Below are 17,205 nucleotides of genomic sequence, written 5' to 3' on the forward strand. Positions count from 1 at the left end.
AATTTGGGTGCTCAGCACTTCACAGGCGCACACCTCCTGTCTAATGGTCATGTACTGTTACTGTACTGTTCGAATATAAAGACAAATTTTCCATTATCATTAAGATCACCTTAAAATGAATGCACATATGGTTGCTATGTTTATTTTTCAAACCTTCTCTTCCTACAAAAACATATTTGCTTCTCCATCTATACTGTAAATGTAAGCTGTAAGGATTTCTGTTTAGATATCAAGAGTATAAGGACTGTTTTCAGCATTTCTCACATTCTAGATACTAAACTCTGGTTAATCCAGTTTCATTGCCGAAATAAGTGAACAAATGATAGTTGTGAAAATATATTATTGCAAGTATTTGCATTTTGACAAAATTTCAAGTTGTTTTTTTTTCTCTTTGAGATTGGACACTTTGTGTCCAGGCTTCATGTTTAAAGCCAAATGTCATAAAAGTGATGTGATGAGATTCTCAAACTCACACTGAGATTTCCTGTTGACTTAAGACTTAAGTCTCCTGCACATACAGAGTTAATTACCATCACACTGCTAAAGACCAAGGGAAAACCCCTAAAATACACTTCATCATGTGGTTTGCATGACTTAAAACTTTCAGATTCTAATTCTAAAGAAGAGTACGAAACAATGTAGAAACATGCAAATCCCTCTTCTCTTTGCAATACTAAGATCAATTTAAAAAGCAATTTAAGCAATTTAATCAAGGATGCTAAAACAATCAAGGTGCCATTCAGTGATTAGTATGCAAGCAATTCAAGGGAAGTGTAGGGCTTCCACAGACTAGGAACAGCCAACATCAACTGATGTATGCAATGTGCTATCGGTCAGTTATGTTAGCCATATATACTTGGCTCCTGTTACCTTACACTTCACTCAGTTTTCAGGGATACTGGTAGCAGAATTCACTCAATAGCCATTGCTTTTACCAACACTAATCTACAGTATGTCTGTATTTACCAGCTTATGTTCTCTGCCCTTTCTAGTAAGTTGCTAATGAAACAAATGATGATGATGATGATGAAAATATGTCCATGCCACAAATGCAGCATCCTTTCAGAAAGGTGCTTCTTGCAATTGCTCATACTTTCTATCTACTCCCATTTCATTACTTCCAGCTGGAATAGGAATGGTGGAACTTTAATTCCCCTGACAAGCACCAGTTGGAATAAGAGCTCTGCCATAGCCCTGCTAAGTAACACATTAACTTTTTGGATTATGCAAAGTCCAGTGGGAAGCAGGGAAGTATTCTCTTACCTTCAGAACATAGCTTGCCAGCATATCCAGTGGCTGAGCAGTCACAGTGGGGCTTGCCATCCAGAAGGAAGCAAGTGCCACCATTTTCGCAAGGGTTTTCTGAGCAAAGTCCTTCCATTTCCAGTCGGACCCCTTGACTGCCCAGAAGCTGTGGCTCAGAGTTGCCATATTTCAGATCCAGGATAAATCCTTGAAATGGAGGCTCACTCAGAACACCATCAAGAGTCAAGGCAGCAGGACGAATGTCCAGTGGGACTCCCCCAACAAACAGGTCACTGACAATATTCATATACTGGCGTTGTGGACGCACCTCACCCGGCTTGGCTTCACCATCCAGCACCAGCACCGTCCGGAGGTGATTGCGGCTGACCATCAGGAAGTGCCAGTTGCTATCATTTACCTGCTTGTCTGTGATAACTGTCGTCTCTGCACAGTCCACACTGAACTGGAGCTGGATACGCCCATCAACAAGGGACAGACAGAGGAAGTCACAGACACCACCATCATCAAAATAGAGAAGCAGCCCAGCAGAGACATTGGTCTTGAACTGGAAGCTGAGTTCGCTCCTCGTGCTTGCATCCCAGCGGAGGTAGCGGGCCCACTGGCTGGGGATGCCCATGAACTCCAGACCCAAGCAGAGACCCAGCAAGGAGCCCAGAAGCAAACTCACCTTCAAGGTGAAGTAGACAGAATGTAGAGTGAAGCCCATTGTTTCAACCTTCTCTTCCCTAGGAGAAAAACAGAAGCCACAGTACTGGGAGAAAAACCCCAGAAGTCAACACTAAATGTTAGATCCAAAGGGAAGAGGAGGAGAGCAGAAAGAGTGATAGAGGGTGGGAGAGTAAATGGAAAGTGAGCAAGTTCACGGGACCAAGAGGAAATGTCTCCTCCCCAAGGAAAGATCCCAATTATCCTTTAGGATTCAGAGGGTTTTATGTCAGAAGCATAGGGTATACGAAGAGACCTCTCCAGATAGTGTACTTTCATGAAGGGCAAAATAATCCAGTAATTTGTTTTGGTAGAACACAAAGGTGACACTGGTGTTCCAGGAGGAAGGAAAGGCAGAGCTGAAGTCCAACCCAAGCCTAAAATTCTTGTTTTCTAGAAATGATGACAATACTGACAGAGGTGGCAGTGAGACAGAAGAGAAAGTGAATCCATTAAGCACGTGAACCTCAAGAGGGCAAAACTAAAGTCAATCTTCATGATGCACTGGTGGATACCCAGTCCATAATTCACTGCTTGGCACTCACGTAGCTTGCAGGACCTGTGGGGTCAAGACAAAAAAATAAATATCTTTACCATGAAGTTTATTAACATATTGTTCAATAACTCATTTACATTTCTTGATACCCCAACCCTTCTTTATGCTTGCAGCCGGCTATGCAGTTCTCCAAAGCAGCAAGGACAGCTCTGTCCTCAAAACTAAGAGGATCAAACAGAGAACTCGTCAAGTGATCTGCACTCATAACAGTGCTGAGCAATGTAAAAATATACCACATTATTTAACTCCTTTGATGGATGCAATCACATTGATTTAACTGAGAAATGGTATTGGAGCTTTCCCAATAACAATCACCTCTCCGTGAAAATGCTTAGGGCAAAGACCAGAGTTTCTTGGAGTTTACAAGTTGATACAGGGCAAAAGAAGACATTATCCAATCCTCCCATTTCATTACTTACATTATGCTTCCTAGTACACCAAGCAAGCATTAGAGAAGACAACCCTGCTGTCAGCCTGTCATGCAATAGCTGCTTTTACTTTATGTGTCTTCCACACTTCAGAGACTCTAACAGGGACCTCTGCAACCTGGAAACATGTGCTATGCAAATTACATATGGCAACCTGCAGCTTAGATTATAGCAAACTTGTAGTTTAGATGCTAAGAACTGTATAAACACTTAACCACTTACCCTGGTCTAGTGGTTTGGCAAAAAGGCCAAATTCACCCCTAACAGCAAAGGCTTCTAAACTGCCTTCAGTGAGTTACATCTGTTAACACTGGGATTTAAGTCACTTCTGCATATTTGCATGTGGGAGACTGTATGCCTGGTGTAGGAGGATGTTTTAAGTGACAAGTAAAGACAGCACAAAGCTAGGCTCATTCTTTAAAAAGTCTACCTAAAGGGAAAGTATATTTTCTATTAACAGAGGTGTTTGTTCACAAAGACAGGTAGGGCACAGGAACAGCTCTGGGAACGGCTAACATTAGCATAGATACAAAACAGGAAAGGAGGTGATGAGAATCAAGGCCTTCAGCCTCACAGAAGACAGCATGAACACAGCTTCCACAAACTGGAATTTGTGAGGCTGTATTTGCTTGGGAAAAATGCTTTATGCTGTGGGCAACAAGAGACTCTGGGGCTGCTGTTGCTCATAGCAGATGCCTTTCAACCCCATTGCCATCTTGCTCTGAAGGAAAAGGCCCACAGGAACAGGCAGTGCTGAAAAGTTTCTGTTTGGTAAGGGCAGAGGTTGACCTGGAAGAGAACCACTACAAAATGGAGGGGAGAGTTCACGTAGTCACAGCCTCACCCACTTTAGGGACCTGCAGAAGCTGTAAGTCTGTCAGTCTGATAAATTTAGCCAGTACAAAAAACAAGTCACTTAGAAAGCAAAAGAGATCTATTAAAAGAAAATCCACGTGTTAGAGAAAAATGTGAGCTTTCAGTGCCCAGTGGAAACTAGGCCTGTTCCCTGCAGCTGCCTGAGTGGAGTGTGTTATCTAAAATGCTATAAACACATATAAAATCAAGTCAAAACCAAAGGGAAGATAATTCCTTTTAATTGTTAACAGCTTGGTAGGGAGAATAGAAGGAGAAAAAAGGAGATGTTACGAGAGGTGTAAAATGAAAAAAAAAAAATCACAGACCCAAGTGATCAAATTGTTTGTCTTCCCAATAACTATGACATTGGTTCAGTTCACCGGGTTTTTGGAGGGCCCTGAAAAATTAATTGGGAGAAGAAATCATGTGGCTCTTCCCCATTTACCTTTCTTCTCTATGCTTCCTAATGGATCCACTAAAATACCCCCTGATTTATGGAGAAGGAGAATAGAGAGAGAGAGAAAGGTAAAGGAGAAAGTGATGACCCAAACCTGGAATTACTGATGAAATGGGAATAGGAATATCATAATGTTTGTAAATTAGCCAGCAATGTGCTTCCAGCAGCTTACAGGTTCACAGTTCCCTGGAACATTTACTACCACTGTAGCAAAGTTCACTGCTCCATCAGACAGCTCTATGATCAGCCTGAGCTGAGAAGGGAGGCAAGTCCAGCATGGCACCAACCACCCACAGAAATTCCAATGCTTCAGGGCTCTCACCTGAGCTTTTGATTCCTCTGGGCAAGGTGGATTGCACCACCGGCATCAAAACCAGCCCTCAATCTTACTACAATTCTCTCCTTCTTTTAGAAGACCAACTCTTTGATAACCAGTGAAAGATGCTGTAAATCACAGCAGCAGGTGTCAACATGATAGATGATAACCACAGCTGAGCTGTATGTCCATGTACACTTCCAACGCCTCTCCAAAAACCTACCAATCTCTCCCAAACCCAGGCTGCTGAAACCCTGTGTTATACATAGAAAGAAACCTCAGTCTCCATGGGCCACTTCAATCCTTGGGATATTTCAAAGCTACAGTAAAGAGAGTAGGCTACCTTTGGGTACAGATTTCTGTAACAATACAGGTTCATTAGGAGAGGACAAAAGGCACAGTTATGAAGGGAAACCAGACAGAAATGGTTAAATAGTAATAGCATTGTTGACTGAGGGTAGCCAAGGCAATCCCTATCTGTTTTGATTGAGAGAAGCCAAGGTAATCCCTTTCTAGCTGTTTTGAAAGAAGGCAGTGCCAGCGCTGTTTCAGAAGTGGATGATGACACACAAAATATGAAATATAGGTGTCACTGCTGGGTGCTTCATTGCCTTTTAGACACTTCAGCTCAGATTTTGGGAAGGCTGCCCACACTCAGCCACTAGCAGGTTGGGGCCATCTGTGGCTTCTCTAGAGTTCTGTCAGCAAGCGTCAGTCCTGACTCACAGCGCTTCTCATTATTCCAGTTTTGTGTCTCACACAGTAAAGTCTGTGAGAGCAAATCTCACCACGCAGTAGCAGGGTCTTTCAGAACAACTCAGAAGACCCAGTGCCCTTTATAGCAGCAGGCAGGATCTGAATCCCAACCTCAGGAGAGTAAACCCTGACACACCAGTTCTGTGCCTCACCCATTGCCACAATGATCCTCCAAGACACACTGAGAATGAATATTTTTCTGCTCTCACAATTTTATTTTTAGCATAAATACCACCTAGAAGCCTCATACAGCACACTGCTACCATAGCAATACATTACAGTTTGGGACAATAACTATAGAATCCCTGGGAAATCTCAAACTTTGTCACAGAATGATCACATCTTGCAAAAAAAAAGACTTCATGATGGACACCAGCAAGCAAGTTACCTCCACTGCACTTCCAGCAGCTTGCACCACCTCCCTGGCCTGCCTGAGAGCTGTGACAGCAAGGAACCTTCACACTGAACAGACGGCTCAGCATCTCACACACACGAAACACACTGTAGGAAACGCACCCACTTGCATTATTGAAATGTCCCACTCGCAGGACTCATTGAGCTGCACAAGTTCCCCAGCCAGGGAAGGGAGGCACCATGCCATGGACAAGTGCTATCCAACCACCGCACACTTTCCCAAACTTGACAGCAGTCTGTTAATGGCAGGTCAGAGCCACCTGCTCAGCAGCCCACGGAGGGTGTCTCACCCTTGCTTTGGAGTGGCTCTCAACTACTTATCAGCTGTATGTGGAGAGTGAGTGACATTATCTAATTGCCAAATAATTTCCATAATTACTGAGTGACACACTCTGTACGCAGGGTTAATATCTTTGCAAACGTCTCCTAACACACCTGCTTAGGAAAGAGGGTGAGAAGCTGGGCAAAGTGCTGCTCTGCAGCTTATTTACCCAAATGCACAGAAAGGTCGCAGGAGATGGGTTTGTCAGTCCCTGCCCTCCTTCCTCCACCACCTCCCTCTCTCACTGCTAATTGCTTGGGGATGGACTTATTTGTATTTGAAAGTGTAATTTTCAGCAATTTCTAGTGCAGAAAGAAGAAGAGAGTTAGATGAAGTCAAAAACAGGCTCGCTTCCCTTGCAAATCCCTGCCACTGCAGCCCAATGCAAGCCTAAGTCCTGTTATTCCACTTCAGGATGCTGGACAAAATCCCACTGACACATTGATGGGAAGGTTTACAATGCAGCCCCCACCCCCATCCCCTGGTTTGCCAGCCCTTTCCTCAACTGGAACTACTCATTATGCCATGCTTTGTGTGGAAGGAAAAATATACATTGGTTTCCTAAGACTCCTGTATAAATACCCCACATGAACTCACTTTTTTCCTTGCCTTCACTGTAAAACAAGCAAAATCCAATAGCTTCCTTTATTCCCCAGCCCCTAATGAAGCAGAGGAGTTTTAGGAAGTGGTAAACAGGACCCTAATTTGGGTCTGTGTCCATGTGCATTCCCACAATTGTCCTAAAGAACAGCAATCAGATTATTACAGCTCTATGACATACACTGCTCAAAATGATCCAGTAAAATTCACAATCAATAATGAATTTTAAAAGTCAAGCTTGCCAGCAGCAGAGAAATGAGGAATTAATAGTATTTATTCAGTCTGTCTTCACTCATCCAGTTCTCTAGTGAACAACAGGTTCCTTTTGGCTAATGCTTTGAGTCTGGGTCTCCCCAGAGCCTCCTATCTCTTATGCAGAAATCTTTCTGCCTGGTCTATCCCCAGCTGAATTGTGGCTAAAAACAAAGGGTGAAAGAAAAACAAAAAAAATAACCCTTACAATGAAAAATGCACACATGAAAACTGTGAGTTACTACTGTCACTGTGGAAAAGGAAAAAAAAAGAACACCAAAATCCTCCCATCGCACAGCACCCTCAGCAAGGATACACAGTGAGATGTTTACAGAGAACCAAGAAGGGACATGGAGGGTGTGAAATCCAAGAGACTAGAGAAAACAAAATGGATTAATTTAGATTTAATTCCTCTAGCAGCATTTGCATCTCAGCAATAGATCTGGACACTGGAGCATCCCCTTGTTAGGATGGAGAGGACTCTGGGTGGTGCCAGAGAAGCTGAGCTGAAAGATCTAGGATGAAGATAGAGGCAAACAGCTGCTATTATTCTCTCACCATGGGAGACTTTGGTGGCATTACACTGCTCAACAGGGTCAGGGGTAAGGTAAGATGGGCCCTGCTTAGTGAAGAAGCTGGGAGTGCAATTGAAAATGAAGGCTTTGCCTTGCACAAAGCTGAACACACCTAGGTCCTGCTGAGGTTGGCAGAACTTCATGGGATGTATCTTACCTTACTGGCTGATTGGCTACAGGGAGAGAAACAGAAAAGTGAGATTTGGGGCTTTATCTTGGATGTAGAGAGATGTGCACATGAAGGCCAGCTTCTTAAAATTAGGGACGGTGTTTGACACAGAGCACTTAGTGACCTCTTTTGGATGGTTTCCAGGGATATAATACTCAGACCAGTCTGTAACATCACTGTGAGAACCACATATGCCTTTGCCCCACCCCAAGCCCAAGGAGATTATGTATTCTCCTATGTTCACTGGTTCTTCCCACCACTTATGTATCTTGTAGGGTTAGCTTTTCCTTCTTGAAAGTAGATTCAGAGTTATTTACTTCTTATCTAAATTCAGCATAGAGCTCCCTAGGAGGCAGTAGCAAAAAAACATTTATCAAGCAACAAGCAAGAAATGTGGGTCTGGGGTTGCAATTCAAGAGTGTCTTCTTAAAAGAAACTAAATAAACCCCTAGACTACAAAGGTAGAATCAGTTTGTCTTTGCTTCCCTGTAGTGGATTAGGATATACACATGCACATTCATAAACCACAAGTTGCAATCTCTAGGCAGGTGGTTTGTTGGTTTCCTGGTACCTGGGCATATGATTTGCAATCAATTTAAGCCCATTGACCTTCTTCTCCCCGTTTTCAGTTCTCACTCAGTGAGGGCAAGGCTCAGTTCTTAGGGCAAGTATAACCTTGGTGCTCACCTCCAGAAATACTGTGTAACACCCAAACTAGGCACATATCGATGGGGGAGCTGAGCTCACCTGCACTGGCAATATAGACAGCTGAGAGGCCACCAGCAGCCTCAGAAGGGATATGAGCAAAGGAGTAAAGTGTTTAGTTCAGCAAGCAGCATGGGACTATGGCAGCACAGCCTCACATCAGACCTACCAGGCTGGAAGTCATCTGACTGCTGCAAGGGTTAACTTCTTATCATAATCACCCTTCAATGTTTTTACTGCCTGGGCCTATTTAAACAAACTTAACTCAGAACAAGAGCTCTTCAAATCTGCACTGGAAGAAAAAGGGTTAAAAAAAGCCATAAGGGACCTCTGAACCCTACTTAAACACTCTCCCTACCCCACAAGAGGAGGCCATCTAGTCCAGGAGAGTGACCTTTAACTAGCCTACCTAGCCTAAGCTCAGCATGACTGCAATTTACAGACCATTTCAGCTCTCCAGCTTTCTTAACACAAAGACAAAAATCAAAACCCAAGCACAATGGAAAAGAAAGAAAGAGAGAGAGAAAATAACCCTGCAGAGCAATCATGTCTGGGGCTGCTCTGATGGCTTTCTGTTCCCTTCCAGGACACAGAAATGACTCCCAGTGTGTTAATTACTCCCATTACCACAAACTCTCCACTAACAAGGACTAGCTAAAAGGAAGCGTTGGCAGCAGCTGAGCAGTTATTGCTCTGTACTGCCACGCAGGAGAAACCAGACTCCCCCATCTCTGAGCTGGTACTAACCAGCAGAGTGATTTCTGCAAACCTCAACAGCCTTTATTATAATTCCCATGGCAGCTGCACTGGGAACATTGGCCTTCCCTCGATTCCACCACCCTTAAAAGAGAACAAAGAATACGTGACTTTATAAAGACTTTGAAATTCAAGAGTTGCAAGAGCTCTGAATCATTGTAATTCATTTTACTCCTTCTGTAGTTGGTCGGTCTGTGTAGCCGCATCCTCTCCTTTCTGCCACCAAGAAGCCTGGACAGACCTGCAGTGTTGTTTATTCTACCAGATCCTAATACAGCAAATGCAAAGTCAGTAGCTGCACATATCACAGCAGGGGATGTTAGCAGGGAATTTGGTGAATTCACAGTGCCGGCATTACTATCAAGGCAAAACTTTTTCCAGAGCCTATATTTGACACATACACAGTGTCAAAAAATTGCCTTTTTCTTAAAAGAAAAATCAAGTCTTTTAAAAACGTGCTGAAAAACTGAAAACAGAAATTTGAGCATGTCACCAGTGCCTGAAAATGATGCTGCTTCCAAGATTTTCATAAGACAAACAATGTAGAACAGGTTTACTTTTCCTCCAAAATGTATTTGATACCGCAGAGGCAGGCTAGTATTAGATACCCCTCAGAGGAGAAACAAATTTCAAGTGTGGGGGACTCCCAACTTTGAAACAAGAGGAAAAAAAGTCACTGGTGTACTGCTTTGTCAGTTACTTAACTTTAGGAAAAGGTATAAAGCACAAAAAGCAACAACAAAATAAAACGAATGGCTGGCACATCAAGCAATAACATCTTGCTCTTCTTAGCTGTCTGTCTATCCATCCACCTGCTCCTTCCTTTCATATGCATTTTTAACTTCTTCATGAGCAAGAACATTTTCTTTTCTCTCTGACAGAATCTAGCACAACACACCCAAGAACAGAGCTACTAGGCACTGCACATGTACAGATTAATAATTGTGATTTTCTGTACTTGAGCTAGCACTAAAACGCCTTTATATTCCAGCTGACATCTGTGGGGAAATTATTTAAGAAAAAAAAAAGGAGGAAAAAAGCTTAAAAGGACTATTAGAAAGATACAGTAATGACACAGTTTAAACTCATTTTTTTCCTTCACTTACAGATTATAGTCAATTTCCACTTTGTTCAACATATTTTACAATTCTGAACCCGATTTCCACTAAGTCAGAGAAGTTTACATGTTTTTAAATGTTATGATAGTATATTACAAAGAGGGGAGGCAGATGCATTCAATTTTGTTATTGTACTAAAAGCATAACATGTATAGAGGGGAACATTGCACCTGGCCACACTTCTCTGTCAGTACTATGGCCAGTAATTAATTTAGATCATTCTCTATAGTCTGCTGGCTCACAGGAAGATAAGCACCACCCACTTAAAAAGGAAATAAAGGCCCCATGGACATCTTGAAATTTACAGTGGATTTTCCCACTATATAACATGTTAGCACTCTCTCTGTTTTATTGCAACTTCAGAATCTCATGCCAAAATCTATACTCAGCCACCCACAAAGCAAATACAAACACCTAAACCCAGCAAGCAGGTGTGAGAAGCTGTCCAGAGCACAAACAACTCTCAGATCAGTTCCTAAGCTCCTTAAACAGCTGAGGTTCAGTTTACAGGACAAATGCCTTTCAGGCAGCCCAGTTAAACATTGGAACTGAAGCATAAGGGATCCATAGTCACACAGCTCTCACAGTGACATGCTGACAAACACAAGGAGCAGACACTGGCATCCTGGTAAGTGCTCCAGAAGTCTCCAGCCACTGCAAGATTAGGTCTTTGCTTTCTGAACTACATTTCTCCCTTACCACCACCTCCAAAAACATGTTGCTCTTTATGGGTGTATACACAACAGCAGACTGGGAATCCCCTGCCATGGGAAATCAATGCATTCCTCTGGATATCTGCTGTTTTCATCTTCTGATATACAAAATTCCTGCCAAAATTCATTCCACCCCATTCCCCTTCCCATTTCCACCTAAGCCTAACTGGGGGGACATAGTGAGAAATTATGCACAGATAGGTTTTTCTGTTATAGAATGCTGGGGAAATGAAAGTGGAAATCTCTGCCAAGACAGACTGCTTGCAAAAATCTTTAAGGGTTAGTGGCTGGAAAGGATAATACATCAAATGGCTGAAGACACTGAAAACTTTCCAGATGATCAAGGAAATTACTTGCAGCTTTGCATGACAGGGGTCAGTTTCTACATTGACCAGGAATTAAGGGACAGGTAAGAAATGCACTAAGCACACTGTACTTGCAAGGAGTCACTTCAGCTTGGCCAGCGACTCTCACTGTGCACTAAGCAATCCTCCATCTCTCCCAGACTGCCTGCAAGCAAGGCTGGAATAGCAAACCTGTCACTCTGCCAAAGCAGTGGCCTCACAGCTAAGGACTGAAACAGCTCTGGTAAAGGCCACCTAGGCTCCTGAGCCCTAGGGACCCTCAAAGCAGACATACAGTACTTTTGGCAAAATATGTTTTGAAAGGAAGCATGTTGATCAGATAATTATAGGCTTAAGAGCCCTGTGAGCCCAAGAGCCCAGGAAGTGGGACAAGTTACACACAGGACAGACAGGGTTTTCATACTATTTTTTAATTCATCTACGTCTTCTTAGATTGTATTTTTGTGCTTCACGCTATTTTGCCCTAAAAGTTCTCTCTAGTTTTCTCTCTAGTTCCTCAGAAACTTGATGCTCTGAAATGTAGAAACAAACATTAAGATGAGCAAAATAAAAGGATATTACATAATTCAAGTATAAAGGATTGCTATGCTTATTTCAGTGGGACCACTTAATGATGAGGTAATGACATTTTCTGGAGTAAGCAAAACACAAGAAGCCAAAAAGGCAGGGAGTGTGCACAGGTAGCAAAGTTTAAAAAGAATATACACAGGATGACAAAGCAGCAGATATGAGCTAAAACAAGAAGTCCAGAGGCTGGACAGACCCGAGCTGTCAGAAGCACTTGGGCATGACCACAGGAAGGTGGGGGAAGAGCACAGTTGCTTGACACCTTTTAAAATGAACCTGGATAAAACCACAAGGAAATAGTGCAACAGAATAACCCTTCGACAGCTGAGAAACAGCCTAGGGGCACCGCACAGCACTCTTCTATTCTCTCCCTGTACTAAAACCCCAAATGCCGAAGTGTGTCATGGCCACGGACCCAGGAAGCAAAGACTTTCTGCCAGCTTAATAAATACCTCACGTGAGCTCAGGGGGGAAGAAAGGGTAAGTAACAGCATGAAGGAAATTAATGCCTTTAGAAATTATTTCAGATTTTCCAATGGAGCATTTTAACACCATTGAAGAAGACATGTCTCTTTATTTAAACATTAGTTGCTACATATGGATAAATCAATCACATTTGGTAGATGTAGAAAGACATAAAAGATATATATTCTCCTGCAAATATTCCTTTAAAAGTCAGATGGTATTTTAAAGAGCTTCCAGCCTTGGGACTCACAGTGCAGTGCCCTGGAAGACAATTGACATTCTGAGTGACTGGCCTGCGAATTCAAAATCCCAACTCAACTTGTTCAAGTCAGGATTCAAACTCACATATTTTAAAAATAGGAAAGAAAAAAGGAGAGCACAAAGAAAATACTTGAATTCCTGTAGCTCCACGGGCCAGAATCTCTCAGTTTACAGATGTGATAGTGGCTCAGGGGATATCTCTGTACTGTACTCCAAATCTGCATGGGACATATTTTGTGCTTTGCCATACTAAATACAAATCTCTGTATGGTTGGCAACAGAGCTGACAAGGGATAATTGTTTGTTATTAAAGTCACCAGTGAAAATGAAAAGAACATTTATTGTACTGAGGTGCTTTAATTGAATTTTCTATTTTTAATTTAAAAATTAAACATTCTAACTTACCTGGCTTTGGATATAGTAACTTCCAGTCATTATGTGCACTTTATTTTTATTTCTTCTGGGAAAGCATTATAGAAAAGAAAAATCAGGAAAACTGAGACTAGTATATAAATAGCTCCATTCCTAGCAACTGCATAACTTTTCATTTCAAATCAATTTTAAATGTATTTCCCTCCCTCTCAACAAAAAAATCTGAACATTCTGAATAATACATCCTTTCTGCTAACATTGTTTTCACATTCTGAAAAGCCATTATTTTGACAAAAACATTATGAGCAGTTCTTGGTAATAGCACCCACTTTTCCCCCTTCCTACGAAGCCCTGCACTCAGCTCAGCATGTGTCTGAAGTTCTGCATAGCTCTAGAGATCGGTGAAGAGGCAGTGATGGGTCTCACTCCTCTTTGGCACCATTTTTCATCTGCCTTGTTCCACATGCATCTTTAGCTAGCTGGTGGCAAACTGGAAGCCAATTAGAAATTCTGCACAATTAGCCCCAGTTCCTAAATTAAACAGCACAAACCCCCTCACCAGGAGCAACAACAATTTTTCTTCTGTCCATCCGTAAGGCAAACAAGAAAAACCAGTAACACTCCTTTCTACAATTAAGGAGACACTCTGCCTAGGATCTAGCTAAAACATATGGGTGGGGAAAAAACTTCACTAGTGAGCACTCATTCCTGGGTAGACTGAGCACTCTAGTCTCCCACCCCACACCTGTCAAGAGGACAAAAATAAATCTGGGTGAAACAGAGGGTAAAGCTTTTCTAATCAACACTTACAAGGAAGATACCTGAAGTGCTCATAATAACCTGGCAGAATTTCTGTTTCCAAATTGTGTTGAGTAACTGAGATTCAGAAGTAACTAATGAAAATAATTACTTGGTACCATAGGCAACAGATGGTTCCTGCAACCTGCCAGTTGCCAGATTCGAGGCCAAACCTCTCCTCCATGTAACTTCATCACATGCTAATTTAACTCATTTTATCTGTAGCACCTAGTTATTGATGGACAATATTTTGCTGCTCAGTAGTAAGATTCATGCAATAAGCTTCATGTTCTAGCAATCAGAGAACATGCATGAGCCAAATAAGGAGGCTCATGACCTGTTTATATGGCCATAGACAAAGTGGTCTTTCAGGGCATATAGCAAGACTACAGCAGCCACATTGTAAAGTTTAATTAGTGATTGTAATGTGCTCAAACCACTCAAAAGATATATTAACATAAGAGCAACCTATTTTCCTTTATGACATTAATAGTCAACTCTCAAATTGAGCAAGGGAAGATCCATCTATAAAACAGCCGAGTTTCTTTCATTACTCCTGATGGCTCATCCCAAAGAAGCACAGGTTCACCCATCAGGCCGGGAGAAAGGCAGAGGCAGTGGTGGGGAGTAGGGAAGCCTTCATATGCCTCAACTCCTGACCCACTTCCAGCTGCCCTCTCACTCCACCTGCAACACACAGGTTTTTCAGAGCACAACAGCACAGTCACAGAGAGCTGACATGGTCTGCATCTCCCTGGGGACTGCCATGCCCAGCTATGTGACACCTGCCTCCCGTGATACATCTGAAACTGGGGCACTCACCTTCCCCATTTAAATACAAATCAAGTGAATCTGTACACTGGCTGTTCTGTGTTTTAAATGAGAATCACGACCCACAGTTTATGTATGGCTCAATCAGGAGAAATGTAGCCCCTTTTCCCCAAAATACTCCCTTCAGAAGAATTTGTCTCCAAGATTCCAAAAATAGGCAGTCAACTATGTGGGGGAAAGGTGGATGCATTTAACTTCATTTTTGACCAGTGGTCATCTAAACGACCTGAGAGGCTCAGAGAAAGGGAAAGCCGTGAAGTCAGGCAGACTTCTTGTATGCAGCATTGCCCAGCGCTACGGATCAGTGAGGTAAAACTATTTAAGCTCGCTTCATAGATGCCTGCATGTTCCTCCACTTTTCTGGGGCTCTTAAAAGCCAAAAATAAAGGCAAGGTAAAAAGACATGCATCTAACAGGAGAAAGTCCCTCCATGTATGTAATTAAGATCTGTATAAAGGGAGGAAACTACAAATCTGTATATTTAAGTCAGTGTTATGAAAAAATACTAGGTTTTAGATGCACTTAAATATGAACATTGCTTAAAAAAAAAGGAAAGAAAAAAGGAAAATTGCTTTCAGAGCAGCTGATTTTTAAACATGTGCAATGTGTACTACTGGAAAAAGTAAAAGTGTCTCTGCAGTTTACAGGAAAGGGAAGACATATAATACTGTAAACTCCTTTACAGAACCTCTAATGTAGGATTTCCTACAGAATTAAATGAGTAAAGGATAAGAAAAACCTGTGAGTCCACTGTGGTCTTCTGAATACCTCACAAATACAGGCTAAAAGTAGTTGCCTGTTAAAAAATACATGTCTATAGAAGGATACAGTTACTCTGCAGCACTGAGCTGGTCTGTTGTCTTGGACAACAGCTCACTCTTGGCTTTCTCTCAGGTGTGTCCCATGAGAATCCTGTACAGCTTCACTGTGCCAAACACTGCTCATCCAGGGCAGCAGAATTAGAGGCATTCAAACTATATCTCCTAAAATATCTATTCCCAATAGCTTTTTTTGACTAGTGGGAAAGACTAAGATTACACCCGTACCAAACTACACTTGCCATTCACTACACAACTAGTTGATTCTAAACCAGAAAACTGCAGGCTGTTTCGTGACAATGAAAATAAAGTCTATAGACTGTTTATATCATATACAGTTTATATATAATGTAGTTTATATTATCATCATATAATATAGTTTATATTATAGACAGTGCCATAGAGGCAGGAGGGCATGATTGAGCAGAGGAGGAAGGCAATAGTAGTGTTCAGCAGAATATTTGCTATTTAGGTAGGTAATAGCAATAAAGTCAGAAAAGCTATTTAAGCAGCACTGCTGGGGAGGGGGGAAGAAAAAGAAAAAAAGAAAAGGAAAGGGAAAAAATGTGAATTTTCCACACTCCTTGATGGGTTGACCAGAACTGCATGGAGCCAGAAGCTGTATTATATTGAGCTGGGAAACTGATGGGGTCCATAATTCAAAAAGAAACCAAATTAATTTAGAAATGGGAGATGTCAAAAAAAAAAAAAAGATAGCATACCACTCAATTGAGTATGCAGTAAGTTCTTCCTAACCTGGAATCTACTCTAGTTCTTATACAGCTTACATCTTGGAGATGTTCAAGTGCATAACACTAAGCAATGTGATTAGAATTGATCCAGTGAATCTCCTGTCCTGCCCCAAGGGAACAATTACACTGTGTTTTAAGGACAAAACTAAAGCACTTGATTTTGAACCAGAGATCCATAAGTGAAAAGCCATGCTCCCATCCCTGTACTAACCCTCCCAGCTACAAAATATTTGTCCATACATATTGTATAATTACTGTTTCAGTACACATTTTCCACAGTCATTAAAGAAAACATTCACCAATCTATTCAAGGTGACCAGGTGAGGACTTTTGTTTGGGGATTTTTTTTTCCTACGTTCAGGTAAGAGATTAAGTTAATTCAAGATTTTTCTTTGACCACAAGCTTTCTCAAACTTGCCAAAGGGAAATGGAACTACTTTCTACTAGTGAAAGTGATTTTTAAAAAATCCTAAGTGGCATATTAAAAAATTGAGTCTTTGGAACAGTTGATTTGGGTATGTCAAAGCTACAGCCTCTGTCAGAGAGCAAGGTGGGGAAGAAATGTTGAGAACAGATTTATACAAGGCCTAGAGTCTCCTGTAAAACAATCATTTTTATTCATCATGCTATTAAACATTTTAATATTTCAGTAACTACAATATCCCCTTTTCATGCTCCTGGGTTGGTGCTTTCCCATTATCAAAATATGTTCACAATACCAACGGCCCCGAAAAGAAATTAGTTGATTCTCTTTCTTAAGAGCTGTGTTTGACTTTAATTACATTTATACTTGCTTGGGAAATCAGACTTCACTCTCAAGAGGGTAAAAAAAGAGGAAAAGAAAGGGGAAAAAAAGAGACATGGAGAGAAAGAAACAAAAAAAGGAAAGACAATGGTGAGTCAGATGAATCAAATTAAAAGTTTTCTCACCCTCTATCCCTGAAGTTTCAGCCAATGCCTACTTAGAATACAGGGGAGTGTGGCTTTTAATTATTTTTTAAGTTTTCTTTTAT

At 41.6% G+C, this 17,205-nt stretch overlaps 1 protein-coding gene across 1 annotated transcript in view; it reads right to left on the reverse strand.

Annotated features, from left to right (window-relative positions):
* The window catches only part of NRXN3 (neurexin 3), a 1,004,771-nt gene that overhangs the window by 947,846 nt on the left and 39,720 nt on the right, over positions 1-17,205 (reverse strand). Inside the window, exon 2 of the mRNA XM_071557744.1 lies at positions 1,264-2,530. Coding sequence (XP_071413845.1) covers positions 1,264-1,972 — 709 coding nt within the window. The 5' untranslated portion in view covers positions 1,973-2,530. The remainder of the gene's footprint in view (positions 1-1,263; positions 2,531-17,205) is intronic.

This window comes from Pithys albifrons, chromosome 6, assembly GCF_047495875.1.
Source record: "Pithys albifrons albifrons isolate INPA30051 chromosome 6, PitAlb_v1, whole genome shotgun sequence".
Classification (NCBI taxonomy): Eukaryota; Metazoa; Chordata; class Aves; order Passeriformes; family Thamnophilidae; genus Pithys; species Pithys albifrons.